Source organism: Protomyctophum bolini, assembly GCF_963924005.1.
Source record: "Protomyctophum bolini genome assembly, chromosome: 19".
Lineage (NCBI taxonomy): Eukaryota > Metazoa > Chordata > Actinopteri > Myctophiformes > Myctophidae > Protomyctophum > Protomyctophum bolini.
The window spans coordinates 38,703,213-38,718,212 of record NC_137880.1 but is presented as its reverse complement, the minus strand read 5'-3'; the positions used below and the strand labels follow the sequence as shown (position 1 = coordinate 38,718,212).

The window sequence follows — 15,000 nt, the reverse complement described above, 5'->3', positions numbered from 1 at the left end:
TCTCGCCGTCTTGGCCAGGTGCAGCAGCAGAGGAGAGTTCCTGTTCACGTCCGTGTCAGACATGCCCAGCTCACCACACACCTGTGTCCGGCTGTCCAGTCCATTTACCTGTAGGGAAGGAAAAAAAAACGCCATTCTTAGGGCCGATTCATACTCCTATTTTACAGCTGTTTCGGCCGCTGTAGTGCCGAAATGATTTCGGCTCGTCACGACATTTTCAGTAGCGCCGAAGAGACGACTTTAGGACATGTAATTTCCGACGGAGCATTAGTCCGACATGCGTCCGACATGTCGGACATGTGCTGCTCGCGGTCACGGCTAGGTTAGGGTTTGAGTAGCTCTGGTCCATAGCCTTCTAGCTGCTTCCATTCTGCCCTGCAGTTTAACGGCCAAGCTACACCAGGCAATTTTGCGCACGTGCGTAACTGCGTATGCGTTTACTGCAGGCTGGTTTAGCTGTTTTTTTACCAGTTATACCCTGACGTCATTAATATGCTGCTACGATACATACGCATCCAAACGGGGCACGCGCAAAGTAACCACAGTATACCACTAATCAACTTACACATTACATATACATAGCTGAGATTTGACAGTTTGTAGCAGTCGACAGTACTTGCGCACTCTGCTTGCGCACTAGTAGGCCATGTATGGCCTACTTGTGCGCAACAAGCAAGTAGGCACTGGACAGAGTGCACTTCTAGTTCATTTCATTTAATTTCATATTTATTTATTTCATTTCAGTTATGGTTTTACATGATTATATTCATTTTACATATTCCATATAAGAAAAGGAGCAGGAAGAAGATAAATCTTATTTATACCCCTATCAAAATAAATAAAATAAAACATCTAATCCTAACCCCAACCCTCACCCTAACCCTAAAAAAAAGAGAACAACAAGACGAAATAACATAGAGCTCAACAAGAGAACAAACAAAAACAAAAACAACGCTGAGGGAACAAAATAACACTTTTCTAACCTTCTAGTTCATATTTTATCATTTTTTTCCCCTTTTTAAACACTTTCTTAAACTGAAAACTGAAGTTCATATCGTACTCACGGAGTTAATCTCTGGTTGGAAAACAGCCAGGGTGAAGTCCAAGTTGAACACCTGGAGAAAGTCTATGACCAGACTGGCTACCACACGACCTGCAAGGAACAACACACATACAATAAAGTTACTATCACCAGACTGGCTACCACACGACCTGCAAGGAACAACACACATACAATAAAGTCTATCACAGACTGGCTACCACACGACCTGCAAGGAACAACACACATACAATAAAGTCTATCACAGACTGGCTACCACACGACCTGCAAGGAACAACACACATACAGTGTATCACCAGACTGGCTACCACACGACCTGCAAGGAACAACACACATACAATAAAGTTACTATCACCAGACTGGCTACCACACGACCTGCAAGGAACAACACACGTACAATAAAGTGTATCACCAGACTGGCTACCACACGACCTGCAAGGAACAACACACATACAATAAAGTTACTATCACAGACTGGCTACCACACGACCTGCAAGGAACAACACACATACAATAAAGTCTATCACAGACTGGCTACCACACGACCTGCAAGGAACAACACGCATACAATAAAGTCTATCAGCAGACTGGCTACCACACGACCTGCAAGGAACAACACACATAGGGCTGTATTTTGCGTGTCTTAAGTACCAGGTCTTATTACCTAACTTGAGTAAACTAAAGACCTGGAGGCGTGATCAATGCCATTTGGCTATTCTGAGTGGCCAAAGAGCATTGATCACGCCTCCAGGTCTTTAGTTTACTCAAGTTAGGGAATAAGACCTGGTACTTAAGACACGCAAAATACAGCCCATAAAGTCTATGACCAGACTGGCTACCACACGACCTGCAAGGAACAACACACATACAATAAAGTTACTATCACCAGACTGGCTACCACACGACCTGCAAGGAACAACACACATACAATAAAGTGTATCACCAGACTGGCTACCACACGACCTGCAAGGAACAACACACATACAATAAAGTTACTATCACCAGACTGGCTACCACACGACCTGCAAGGAACAACACACATACAATAAAGTTACTATCACCAGACTGGCTACCACACGACCTGCAAGGAACAACACACATACAATAAAGTGTATCAGCAGACTGGCTACCACACGACCTGCAAGGAACAACACACATACAATAAAGTGTATCAGCAGACTGGCTACCACACGACCTGCAAGGAACAACACACATACAATAAAGTCTATCAGCAGACTGGCTACCACACGACCTGCAAGGAACAACACACGTACAATAAAGTTACTATCACCAGACTGGCTACCACACGACCTGCAAGGAACAACACACGTACAATAAAGTTACTATCACAGACTGGCTACCACACGACCTGCAAGGAACAACACACATACAATAAAGTCTATGACCAGACTGGCTACCACACGACCTGCAAGGAACAACACACGTACAATAAAGTTACTATCACCAGACTGGCTACCACACGACCTGCAAGGAACAACACACGTACAATAAAGTTACTATCACCAGACTGGCTACCACACGACCTGCAAGGAACAACACACATACAATAAAGTGTATCACCAGACTGGCGACCACACGACCTGCAAGGAACAACACACATACAATAAAGTTACAAAATAAATAATAAAATAAAGCTGCCACCATTATGTTGGAAGTAATTTATTTGACATATTTAATCGGGTTTTTTTTCAACAAAGGTTCATGTTTTAGGTTGTTATTAGAGAAAGTAAAAGATGTGAGTGTTCATTTGTTTTCATTTGCTGCTTTCTTTCGTTTTAGGGATTTTAGCTGTTTTTGACAGGGGGGGGCGGGGCGGGGGGGCATTCGAGCACGGGGGCTAAATATGTATTTCTTTACAAAGTTTTAAAGCTATTTATTTTTTTATTCTTTACTATAGTCCTACTAGACCCCAATAAATTACATTTGGCCACAAAAGATCACGATATCTACTGAATATCTTCAGTGATGCTTGCGGATCTCGACTCCGTCTCGTTCCTGACCGCATCACTGTCGTGGCAATAATCACGTTAAACAACACCCTCTCGTGTAATATTGCTTAATCACCTTTATAGGGGATTTAGTCAATTAGTATTATTTTAATCAGAGGGCAAAACTTACCGTCTTTGGTATTGAGGCATTTCTTCAGGTTTTCATTGACAAGCGGTGTTTTGTTCTGCTTCGGGACAAAAGACAAATGGTAGTTAGTTAGTTAGAAGTAGTTAGAAAACTAATCCAACACCTTTTGGTTGTTAGCATCATGTTATGCTTTAGCTAATGAAAAAATAGCAGATCATCATGTTATGCTTTAGCTAATGAAAAAATAGCAGATCTACAAGCTCGTAGCGCGCCACCGAGTGGCGCGCTACGAGCTTGTAAGTCTGCTATTTTTGAAAAATCAAAGAACGACTGAAATAGAAACATGGCTTTTTCAGAAAACTGTCAGGAGGATGCAGAAGACATTTTTTGAATCTGATCTCTGGTCAAAATGCGATAATCACACAATTTTTGCCTATAGCTAAAAGGATTCCCAAACTTGTCAGACCGTGCACCCGCCCACGCCCCCAAATAATAATATTTGATCTGGGAGGGCTCCCAGATTCAAATATTTATATAGCAGCATCAAAAAAATTACATTTTTGAATACTGTACATACTGTACAGAACCCAAATATGGGTGCCCGGCCTGAGGGGGTAAGATACCAATAGGGGTTCCCGCCCAGAATGGGTTAAAGTATTTATTTAAAGACGGTTACGCCGCGGACAAAGCCAACTCGGATCGTGACAAATCATGACAATGAACACAATGTTTTGGGGCCGATCAAATCATTTATAAGAAGAAAAACAAAACAAATAGTCTTGTCTCCTGCCTTTAATTTATTCTTCCTAATGATTTGATCGGCCCCAAAACATTGTGTTCATTGTCATGATTTGTCACGATCCGAGTTGGCTTTGTCCGCGGCGTAACCGTCTTTAAATAAATACTTTAAGAAAATCCTATGGGAGAAATGCATTGGGATTTATTTCCTGGGCCACTCACCGTTCTGAAAGAGGGAGGGACTGCGACACTCTATAGGAAGGGCTTCATGTGGTTAATAGTCATTAACCCATTTTGGGCGGGAACCCCTTTTGGTGTTGGCATTATGCTATGTTTTAGCTATTGAAAAATAGCAGACCTACAAGCTCATAGCGCGCCACTACGAGCTTGTAGGTCTGCTATTTTTGAAAACTGTCAGAATTTAGAAGACATTTTTTAGAATCTGATCTCAGGTCAAAATGCGTTAAAGAAACCACCATTCTTCTGTGCGTTAGAATCTGATCTCAGGTCAGAATGGGACCAATATACCTCCAGCTTATCCTGCTCCTCCATGGCCAGGAACACTGCAGCGCGCATCTCTGCCTGCAGGGGGCACCAGAAACACTAGTCACTTCACCATTACATTTCATTCATTCATTACAGAAACTATACATCCGTCTGTGAGACCAAGTTTGAATCCCAATGGGGGAAAGAGACCTAACCTGACTCCGCCAGATAGAGCACCGAAGTCTGACGTCACTTTCAGTAGAGGGCGTCAGTCCCCAGGTTCATGTATTTGTTTAGTTGCATTGAAATCGCCATAGGATTTTTAGATTGCTTCATATAAGAACTGTGTTTGAAAAATAAACATGTCATCCCGGCCGCTTCACTCATGTGGATATGAAAAATCAACTGACTGAGAGAAAACGCTAATGTTACTGCTGCTGAATTAGTTACATTTTCGCTAGAAGCAGACTGTATCATATATGAGTGACTGACTGTCGCAAACGATACAGAGACACCTCCCTGACAATATAACGATACAGAGACACCTCCCTGACAATATAACGATACAGAGACACCTCCCTGACAATATAACGATACAGAGACACCTCCCTGACAATATAACGATACAGAGACACCTCCCTGACAATATAACGACACAGAGACACCTCCCTGACAATATAACGATACAGAGACACCTCCCTGACAATATAACGATACAGAGACACCTCCCTGACAATATAACGATACAGAGACACCTCCCTGACAATATAACGATACAGAGACACCTCCCTGACAATATAACGATACAGAGACACCTCCCTGACAATAACGCCGAGACAGCTTGTTTATTTTTGGACCACAACGCTTATAGTAGACGATATTAAGATCACCCCGTGTTATTCTCCATAGAGAAATTACTTCCGCGAACCAGGGGAACCGAAGGGATGAGCGAGTTACGCCAGGACTTCGGTGCTCTATTGCGGCGGTATTGAGTTCACATTAAGTCCCCTCCTCCTATTATAATATACCTTTATTGAAAGGATAAGCCCCTTGAGATGTCGCATCTCATGTTAGAGGGGGTCCCTCAACACAGATTATTTTAATTGTTTATTATACTCCTACTAGACCCCAGGAAGTTACATCTGGCCACAAAAGATCACAAGATCTACTGAATGTGAAGGGGGGTAACGTGTTCCTTTCACGCGCTACGTCCAACCAGGGAAACTCCCCCCTGTCAGGTGTAAAGGAGCAACTTGGACACTCAAGCATGAAGGAAGCATGAGTTAAGTCCGTTGCTCTCCCCAGGTTGGCGGAGGGTGTGTAGAGCCCAGGATCACAGTAGATGATTGACACAGGGGTGAAAAATGGGTTACAAAATCGTGGGATAAAAAATATATTAAAAAAAAAGGGGGGTACTATAGGGGACTGCCATACTGTGACTATGGTAAATAATAATATAAAATGAATCACTATAAAATTGTCTAAAAGAAATACATATTTAGCCCCATGTTCGAATGCCCCCATGCCCCTGTAAAACAAATAGCTAAAATCGCTCAAACGAAAGAAATCAGCACATAGAAAATAATTAACACTCATCTTTTACTGTCTCTAATAACAACCTAAAACATGAACCTTGGTTGAAAAAAAAAACTAAAGTTGTCCACAGTTTAACTTCCTGTTGATTTGCCCATTTTATTAGGAAGAAAACCCGGACTGGATCCGTGGATCCAGAACCCAGATCTTCAAATGGTAGGAGTAAAACCACCTGAGTTTTGGTGTTGCTCTAGAACCGCCCGGGGTGGGCAACTTTGACGATGGCGAGGGGCCAATATATTTCTACACTCCACAGCCACATATTACTGTCTTAGCAGTACAGTGTTGTTTTTGGCAGCAAATTTCTATTTTAGTTTTAGTCATAGTCTCTTGAATAGTTTTCACTTAGTTTTAGTCACATTTTAGTCACCTGGAATGTTCTAGTGTTTAGTCTAGTTTTAGTCGACTAAATGTCATACGATTTTAGTCGACTAAATCTACAGTTGATTTAGTCGACTAAAATGTGTTTTGACAGGCATTGATGTCGTTGTAATGACATATTTTACACTTTGGTTGCATGCTGAAAATAGCAGATCTACAATCTCGCAACGCGTCGCGCTGATCTGCTATTTTCAGCATGCAACCCAGCATAAAACTGGATCTCTTGTCCACTATAGTCCCTTCCTAACATTTTAGTCTAGTTTTTATTTGTTGACGAAATTGTCAGTATATTTAGTCATCATAGATTCATTTTTATTTAGTTTTAGTCAGTGAAAAAAGGTTTAGTCGACGAACAAGTTTCGTCTTAGTTTTAGTCGACGAAAACAACACTGGTGCAGTACTTTAGTGAGACTGGTCATTGGTCCGAAAAAGGACAACCCACCTCGGCTCAAACCCTAACCTAACCATAACCAACCCACCTCAAACCCTAACCGCGAGCACGGGAGCAGGCGCTAGTCCGAGATGCGGACGCATGCCGAACTAGCGCTCCGTCGGTTTGTACAGTATGCCTCCCAGCAAAAAGGCTATATTTGCTATACAGTATTTGAATGGAAAACCTGAATAGTTTTTAGCTATTTTTTGAAAAGTAAGCTTTGTATTGAATTTCAAATGCGTTTAGTTATAGTTATGTTAACTTTATGAACTACTACATTGGACACAAAAAGACAATAATTTCCAGTCTCCACTCTCCATAACATCTACACCACTCGCTGTATGAAGAAAGCCCATAACATCATGGAAGACACCAGCCACCCCGCAAACACCCTGTTCAAACTACTCCCTTCCAAAAAACGCTACACATCAAAACTCGTACCACCCGTCTCAGTAACAGTTTTTAAATGGTAAATGGTAAATGGTGCATTTATATAGCGCCTTTATCCAAGGCGCTTTACATAGATTGTGCATTACATTCACCCATTCATACACCGATGGCAGCTGAAACCATGCAAGGCACCAACTAGCACATCAGGAGCAATTAGGGGTTCAGTGTCTTGCTCAAGGACACTTCGACAGTAACTCTGGGGGAGCCCGGGTTCGAACTGGCAACCTTGCGGTTCCCATCCAGGCACTCTACCCCTGAGCCACCGCCGCCCCTTTTTACCCCCAGGCAGTCAGGCTGCTGAACAGCTGACCTCGAACTGTATTGCACTTCACTTGGACTTTTCTTTTCCTGTTTTTTGTCTTTTTCTTGCACTATAGATGTTTGTTTATGTCCTGTGTACAGTATGTAAGACTGAGAGTGCTCTGAGCAAAACAATTTTCATTGTATTTATACTCTGTATCTATACACATGACAAATAAACCTGAACCTAATTGCAATTTTAATACTAGACATTAAGTACTAGTCATTTTAATACTAGTCATGAAGTAATTAAAGTGGGTTTGGAATTGTAAACAGCTGAAATCAATACTATATCAGTACTCTGATATTAACATTAATTGAGGTGAAGGTGAGGCCCACCCTGTTTGATTGTCTGTTGATTGTCAGAATCAACTTTATTTGTGTTTGTTTACGTACTGAAAGAGTGACTTTGAGAGCTGTTTCCGTGTACAATGTAAGTCAATGAGGGTCATATTTTGAATTATCCATTTCTAATCAATGTCTTGTCCACATTTGGAGTTACATCATGGCAACCCAAACCTAAAAAAAAAAAGTGGTCTTACACTTTAAGTGTCAACCCCTGCATATCATTCAGAGGGTATGCGCGTGACATCATCGTACCTGGAAGTTATGCGGCCGGGAACGCCCACTGAGTGGCAAAAAACTACTTTCTGGCCTCGCCAGACACAGACACAGAAAAGTCCTGTCTGATTTGCATTAAACAATGTTAAACTCACCAACATTAAAGTCCTGTCTGATTGCATTAAACAATGTTAAACTCACCAACATTAAAGTCCTGTCTGATTTGCATTAAACAATGTTAAACTCACCAACACTGCAGCTGAACGAAAAGCTTGAATTATCCTCTTTCCATCTGCAAAGTTTTTGTTTCATGACAATCCACCATAGAAACGTTATGATGAGCTACTTTCTGTCAAGAAATGCCCTGCCTTTCATTATTTTTTCTAAGTGTCAGAGTTTGGAAGTGCTCGTTTTCAATAACACAACATTTTTGCTGCCTCCTGCATTATGTGACATTTAGAAACAGGTGGTACGGCAGGACGGTTGAGTGATTTCCAACATTCCAACGCTTCAAGCTGCTCAATGTTCAGTCTAGATGAGGGGGGGGGGGGAAGTGTCCTGATGGGAAAATCATGCATGTGATGTGCATACTCTCTATACAAAACAGAAACACATCTCTGCCTGCAAGGTGAAAACAAAGGCAACTTTACGCTTACATTCAACACGCAACATGAGTTAGATATTAGCGCCCCTCACTTGGCATGGGTGTGATTTTCTTTCATAAACATCTTCATTACTTAATGTACAAGAAGTCTACACAATTAGAGAATGTACACTCAGTCGACAAGAGTTATTATTATTATTATTATGGGAGAGTCCCTAAAAATGAAATAAATAAAAGGTGTGTAAACCACTGGGCTAGGTCCTTGGGGGTGTTCCAGGGGGTCCCCAGCTAAATTATATTTCGGAACCAAATGGACCCTTATGGGTCTGTAACTCAGAGTGCACAAATGGAACCAAATGGACCCCCTTAACGGGTTAATTTGGTTCCATTTGGTACACTCTCAGAGTTAAATTAACATTGATTTTACAATATAAACGGGGGTCCCAGAGATAGAAATGCCATTAAATGGGGGTCCGTAGAGTAGACTAATGCATGTCACACTGGCTGGGGGTCCTTGAAATTAAACGGTTTTGATTGATTGAAATATGTATTAACAGTTTGCAGAATTACAGTAACATTTCAAGCACAAACTCAATACAGAGACTGTTAACTGTGAGTGGACGACCCAATTAAGCATTACATTGAGAATCACTGCTATAGAGCCGTAAAAATCTTCTCTTATGGGATGGGGGGGTCCCTGGCATATCTCTTCAAATGGGGGTCCACGGGGCTAATTAGTTTGAGAAAACACTGTCGTAGCGGCTATAGACTAGAGGCTATCGGGGCTATAGCCTAGCTAGCAGGCTATAGTACTGTGGGAGTGAAGCCAAACATAGCTGCAGCAAATAAATAAATATATAAATAAACAAACAGTATAATATGCATTTACCTTGAGCTTGTTGAGGATGCCGTTGTTCTCCAGGTTCTGGATCAGCAGGTCTCTGAGCTCCGTGTCGTCCTCTGTAGCAGACATGATGCTAATGCTAATGTGCTAATGTTTATAATGACATTAAAATGTACACACAGCCCGTCTGTCTGTCTGTGTCTCTCCTCGACTTGTTTCTCTGTTGGCCGCGAGAGGCTGGCGAGGCTCCGCGGATAAGGGTTTCATCCACTAATATACTCAGTAATGTGGTTAAAATAAAAGGTTTATTCAGTTGGTTGTGGTTTACTGATGTAGTATAATACTCTGAGCTAAAGCTACCGGCGTCCTAGACGACCACCACAACAATAACAAACACACTGACGTGCACGCGACGCGGAAGTTGTTTGTTTTAGGTTCAGGTCCAGGTCATTATTGAGGTGTGCATAGCGCCACCTACTGGACCGGAGTGTGTTGCAGGGGGGTTTTCGGCATTGATTTGGCCTGATAATAAATACACACAATTTACAATTTAGGCATTTAGCAGACGCTCTTAATCCAGAGCGATTTACATTAAGCAAGAACAAAAAAGCATGGGAATACATCACATAAAAACATTTATCATGAAACATGCGTAATATAAGCTAAGAAAGTAACAGTGGAATATCTATAATGAAACTATACATAAGCTATACATCTATACTACTATGATATATGTACTATGACGTGCTATGACTACATACATGCATACATACATGACTACATACAATGCACTTATGCTGTCTACATAACATGCTATAAGTCTGAATCAAATGCTATCTAAGTCTACAGAATTGCTATCACACAATACATAATGCTTAAACAATAATAATTGATGATGTACAGCAGTGGTTCCCAAACCTTTTCATGTCAAGGACCCCCACATTGGCACTAATCATTTGAAAAGATATGCGGGCGTCAGGGACCCTCATGAGAGAAGATTCAAAATTGGTGGGCAAACTATACCCTATATTAAATTGTTATGTAGTAAATGAATACATGATAACCCTTCCACAGTAGTAGCTTTTTCATATTTTTTTTCATATTTTGCACATTTTCCTACATAATGCCTCATTTGTATAGTTAAAAATGTAAAATTTGTAATACAATAAATCACTGTCTTCGTGTAAGTACTCAATGGGGAAGTTTAATGGTGATAACAATATAATATACCGGTAGGTATGGTTTTGCGCCACTCAATTCATAATTAACGTTTCAATTTTTGGAGCTCTGGCTCATGGACTAAAAACCAAAAAGAACTGAACCGGTTCCCACTGGGAAACAACCGGTGGAAAAGAACTGAACCGGTTCCCACTGGGAACCAACCGGTGGAAAAGAACTGAACCGGTTCCCACTGGGAACCAACCGGTGGAAAAGAACTGAACCGGTTCCCACTGGGAACCAACCGGTGGTAAAAGAACTGAACCGGTTCCCACTGGGAACCAACCGGTGGAAAAGAACTGAACCGGTTCCCACTGGGAACCAACCGGTGGAAAAGAACTGAACCGGTTCCCACTGGGAACCAACCGGTGGAAAAGGGGCCTCTGAGTTACAGACCCAAAAGGTTCCAAACTATCATATAGCTGGGGACCCCCTGGAACTCCCTCAGGGACCCCACTTTGGGAACCACTGATGTAGAAGAACCAGAAGAATAAGAAATGGAACCATATTTAGTGTGGTTGCCACACTGTAGTATTTATTCCGTATGACCTTTATAGGGTCGGTGTGATTTGATTGGCTGAGCACAGAATGTGATTTATGACGATAAGAGAAAACCTCACTTCACACAAGTGTGATTTTATTGCGACTGTAGGTTTCATTTACTATGAAAACCCGCATCTCCCGTCCGTCCGTCTGTCACCCACGCCTCCATATATGGTCAGGTCTCGTGACATCACGTGACAGCAACTCTACATCTGACATCACACCCTTAGATCTCTATAAGCTGACCTGTTCTGACATTCCATATGTTGATCCTTCCCCACCCGTCCTTGCTATTCTAACATTCCATATGTTGATCTGACCTCAGTCGTCAAACCCTGTACACTCAAGGCACGCTCCATATATGGCCAGTACAGAATTCATTCCATATGTTGATCTGACCTCAGTCGTCAAACCCTGTACACTGAAGACACGCTCCATATATGGCCAGTACAGAATTAATTCCATATGTTGATCTGACCTCAGTCATCAAACCCTGTACACTCAAGGCACGCTCCATATATGGCCAGTACAGAATTCATTCCATATGTTGATCTGACCTCAGTCATCAAACCCTGTACACTCAAGACACGCTCCATATATGGCCAGTACAGAATTCATTCCATATATTGATCTGACCTCAGTCATCAAACCCTGTACACTCAAGGCACGCTCCATATATGGCGTGTGTCATGGAGAAGACTGGATCATCACCTAGATCTGCATATATGGAGCCGGCCAGCAAATCTACATCTGACCTCACGGACACCAGATCAATAGTTTGACGTCTGCTTCCTAGCTTTTGTGGGGTTCCAGGGGGTCCCCAGAAACCTATCTGTGAGGCGACAGCGCTGCCGAGCCCCCAGGTCCAGGTCCCATCGGCTTCTCCCGATTGGCCAATAAAGCGCCGCGTGACATTGATGCCACAGCGTTCCAATATAAGCGGTATAGCAGCAGCAGCGGCACTTCCATTCTCATCGACGAGATGCGACGCTCGGACCCGCCAGCGAGCTCCTCTTCTCGGCCGTGCGTATAGATTAGAATGCTGTCGTGTTTGTGCATGCGCGCACACACACACGCACGCGTCCTTCCTCTCTCATCATCTGCTCATTGATATATTTTCTCCGTTAACAATGAATCTGTTTTCAATTCAGCCTCATCTCTCATCTTCAGTCCGACCAGCGCAGACTGACGCAACCATAACCAAGACCACCTGTTAAAACAAATCTACATTTTATTATTTCAACAGTGCATGACACACAGCATTGAAGTAAGTGGTACGTTATTATATCAACAGGATATCAAGTATAAAAAATAAAAAATAAATGTTTTAACTATACGTCTTTAACCAAAAGAAGTGAAATAATGTATCCCACTGACATTTTTGAGTGGTGCAACCACTCCTATACAACCAGCAAGGTCCGTGTACCTGTTTGTGTACGTCAATGGGCACGAGTGGTGTGCGCATGCGTGAAATTGGAACGACAGAAGTATGTGACATGGCTGGACACCTGCTGGACGCAAATCCAACTTCTGACTGTCTAGGTTCGCTAAAGAAGGAAAGGCCGAGCCAAAACAATAATGAAAAAAATAGTTCTCAGCGACGCGGATTGATATCCATAATAAAGCTAATCTGACGGAGCAGAAAGAGAGAGAGAGAGAGAGAGAGAGAGAGAGGAGGGGGGGGAGAGAGGGGAGTTGCACCACTCGGTTCACACAGGTGTGATTTTTTTATGATGAAAGGATTTGCGTGATGTTCATCAATACTAGCCCTCATACTGTATTTGATATGACCAGCACACTGTGCACAATACAACAATATACATGATATACCTGCAGTGCTTAAAGGGACACTTCACCCTTTTTGCAAAAAGATATATGTTAATGACGTTTAGAAGCTTTAGATCACTTTCCTGGGGGTCTTTATGTGTGTAATATGTGGTTTTAGATATTTTAGATTGTAGCAGTGAGCCTGGTGTCTCTGATGTCATGGACACTGGTCTCACTACCTTCCTGGACTACAATTCCCATAATTCTTTGGTGCACTGCTCCTCCTTGTGGATAGGGGGGAGAGCTGTCTTACTGAGACAACATGTAGTCCAGGAAGGTAGTGAGACCAGTGTCCATGACATCAGAGACAACAGGCTCACTGCTACAATCTAAAATATCTAAAACCACATATTACACACATAAAGACCCCCAGGAAAGTGTTCTAAAGCTTCTAAATGTCATTAACATATATCTTTTTGCAAAAAGGGTGAAGTGTCCCTTTAAGTGTGCTGTCCAATATTATTGTGTGTGTGGGTGTGTGTATGACTGTGAGAGTGTGTGGGGGTGTATGCGTGTGAGTGTGAGTGTGTGTGTGTATGCGTGTGAGTGTGTGTGTGTGTGTGTGTGTGTGTGTGTGTGTGTGTGTGTGTGTGTGTGCGCGCGCGCGCGTACGCTCACATATTGTTTGCATTTTATTATTATCCTGTCTGTGTGTGATCTCCTACAATTAAAGCATTTATCTACTGTTTTTACTTTTTATTTACCGAGTTGGCAACACATACTGTAATGTTCAATTGTTTGTCTTTTTGCTTTCTGTATATGTGTCCTTGTCTATTTCTGTTCATGAAAAATTAATAAAATGTAAGAAAAAAAAGACGGTTAAGTGCACTTCATTTTGCCTTGCACTTTCAAAAGGAAGACAATTTAACCCATTTAGAGCTGAGGATGATTCTAAAAAGATGCCTTCTGAATCCTGACAGTTTTCAGAAAAACCTATGTTTTTACGTCAGTGTTTTTACGTCGGTGTTTTTACGTCAGAGTTTTTACGTCAGTGTTTTTACGTCAGTGGTGCTCAACCTTTTTCATGTCAAGGTCCCCAAAAATCTCTATATAATTGGCCGCCGACCCCCGTCTGAAAAGATGTGATTTCCTATATTAGTTTTGACCGTCTCTGGAATTCTTACATATTAATCTCTTCTCAAGGCAGAGTTAACAGAGGAGAAGAATAAAAACAACAACAACGTGAATGCAGGATCTTTCAGTCAAGAAACCAATAAACTCATGTTGATGTGCAGGGTTAGGGCCTTAACCCTAACCCTGACCCTGACCCTAACCCTAAACCAACTCATGTTGATGTCAGGGTTAGGGCCTTAACCCTAACCCTGACCCTGACCCTAACCCTAAACCAACTCATGTTGGTGTGCAGGGTTAGGGCCTTAACCCTAACCCTGACCCTGACCCTAACCCTAAACCAACTCATGTTGGTGTGCAGGGTTAGGGCCTTAACCCATTCTGAACGTTATGCTTTAGCTATTGAAAAATAGCAGATCTACAAGCTTGTATAGGTCTGCTATTTTTCGAAAAATCGAAGAACGACTGACATTTTTAGAATCTGATCTCAGGTCAGAATGGGTTAATCAGACCAGTGTGTGTCCAGTGGAAACCTCGTATGAATCTGATCTCAGGTCAGAATGGGTTAACCCTGACCCTATAACCCTATAACCCTATAACCCTGACCCTAAACCAACTCATGTCGATGTTCAGTTCAGAAACCAACTCATGTCGATGTCAGACAGACATGGAGGACAAACAACCCACTGCCAAATCTTCACAGCTGGCTTCCATTATCTCATTCTGGACGGCGGAAACACCCCCTTGTTGGTGTTTTTAAAGCATTACGTCGTTATACTTTAGCTATTGAACAA

General features: G+C 42.2%; 1 protein-coding gene across 5 annotated transcripts in view; it reads right to left on the bottom strand.

The window, feature by feature from the left end:
- Nucleotides 1–9,918, bottom strand: part of cep43 (centrosomal protein 43) — a 33,177-nt gene extending 23,259 nt beyond the window's left edge. For 3 of the 5 annotated variants that reach the window (XM_080790569.1, XM_080790571.1, XM_080790572.1), the window contains exons 1-5: nucleotides 9,593–9,918; nucleotides 4,424–4,477; nucleotides 3,200–3,257; nucleotides 1,065–1,153; nucleotides 1–108 (exon numbers count right to left, since the gene is read on the bottom strand). The exon at nucleotides 1–108 is cut by the window's left edge and continues 18 nt beyond it. In XM_080790569.1, the coding sequence (XP_080646695.1) occupies nucleotides 1–108; nucleotides 1,065–1,153; nucleotides 3,200–3,257; nucleotides 4,424–4,477; nucleotides 9,593–9,676 (393 nt within the window). In that variant the 5' untranslated portion in view covers nucleotides 9,677–9,918. The remainder of the gene's footprint in view (nucleotides 109–1,064; nucleotides 1,154–3,199; nucleotides 3,258–4,423; nucleotides 4,478–9,592) is intronic. The other 2 variants (XM_080790570.1, XM_080790573.1) reach the window with 2 other exon arrangements.
- Between the last annotated feature and the right edge of the window lie 5,082 nt (nucleotides 9,919–15,000).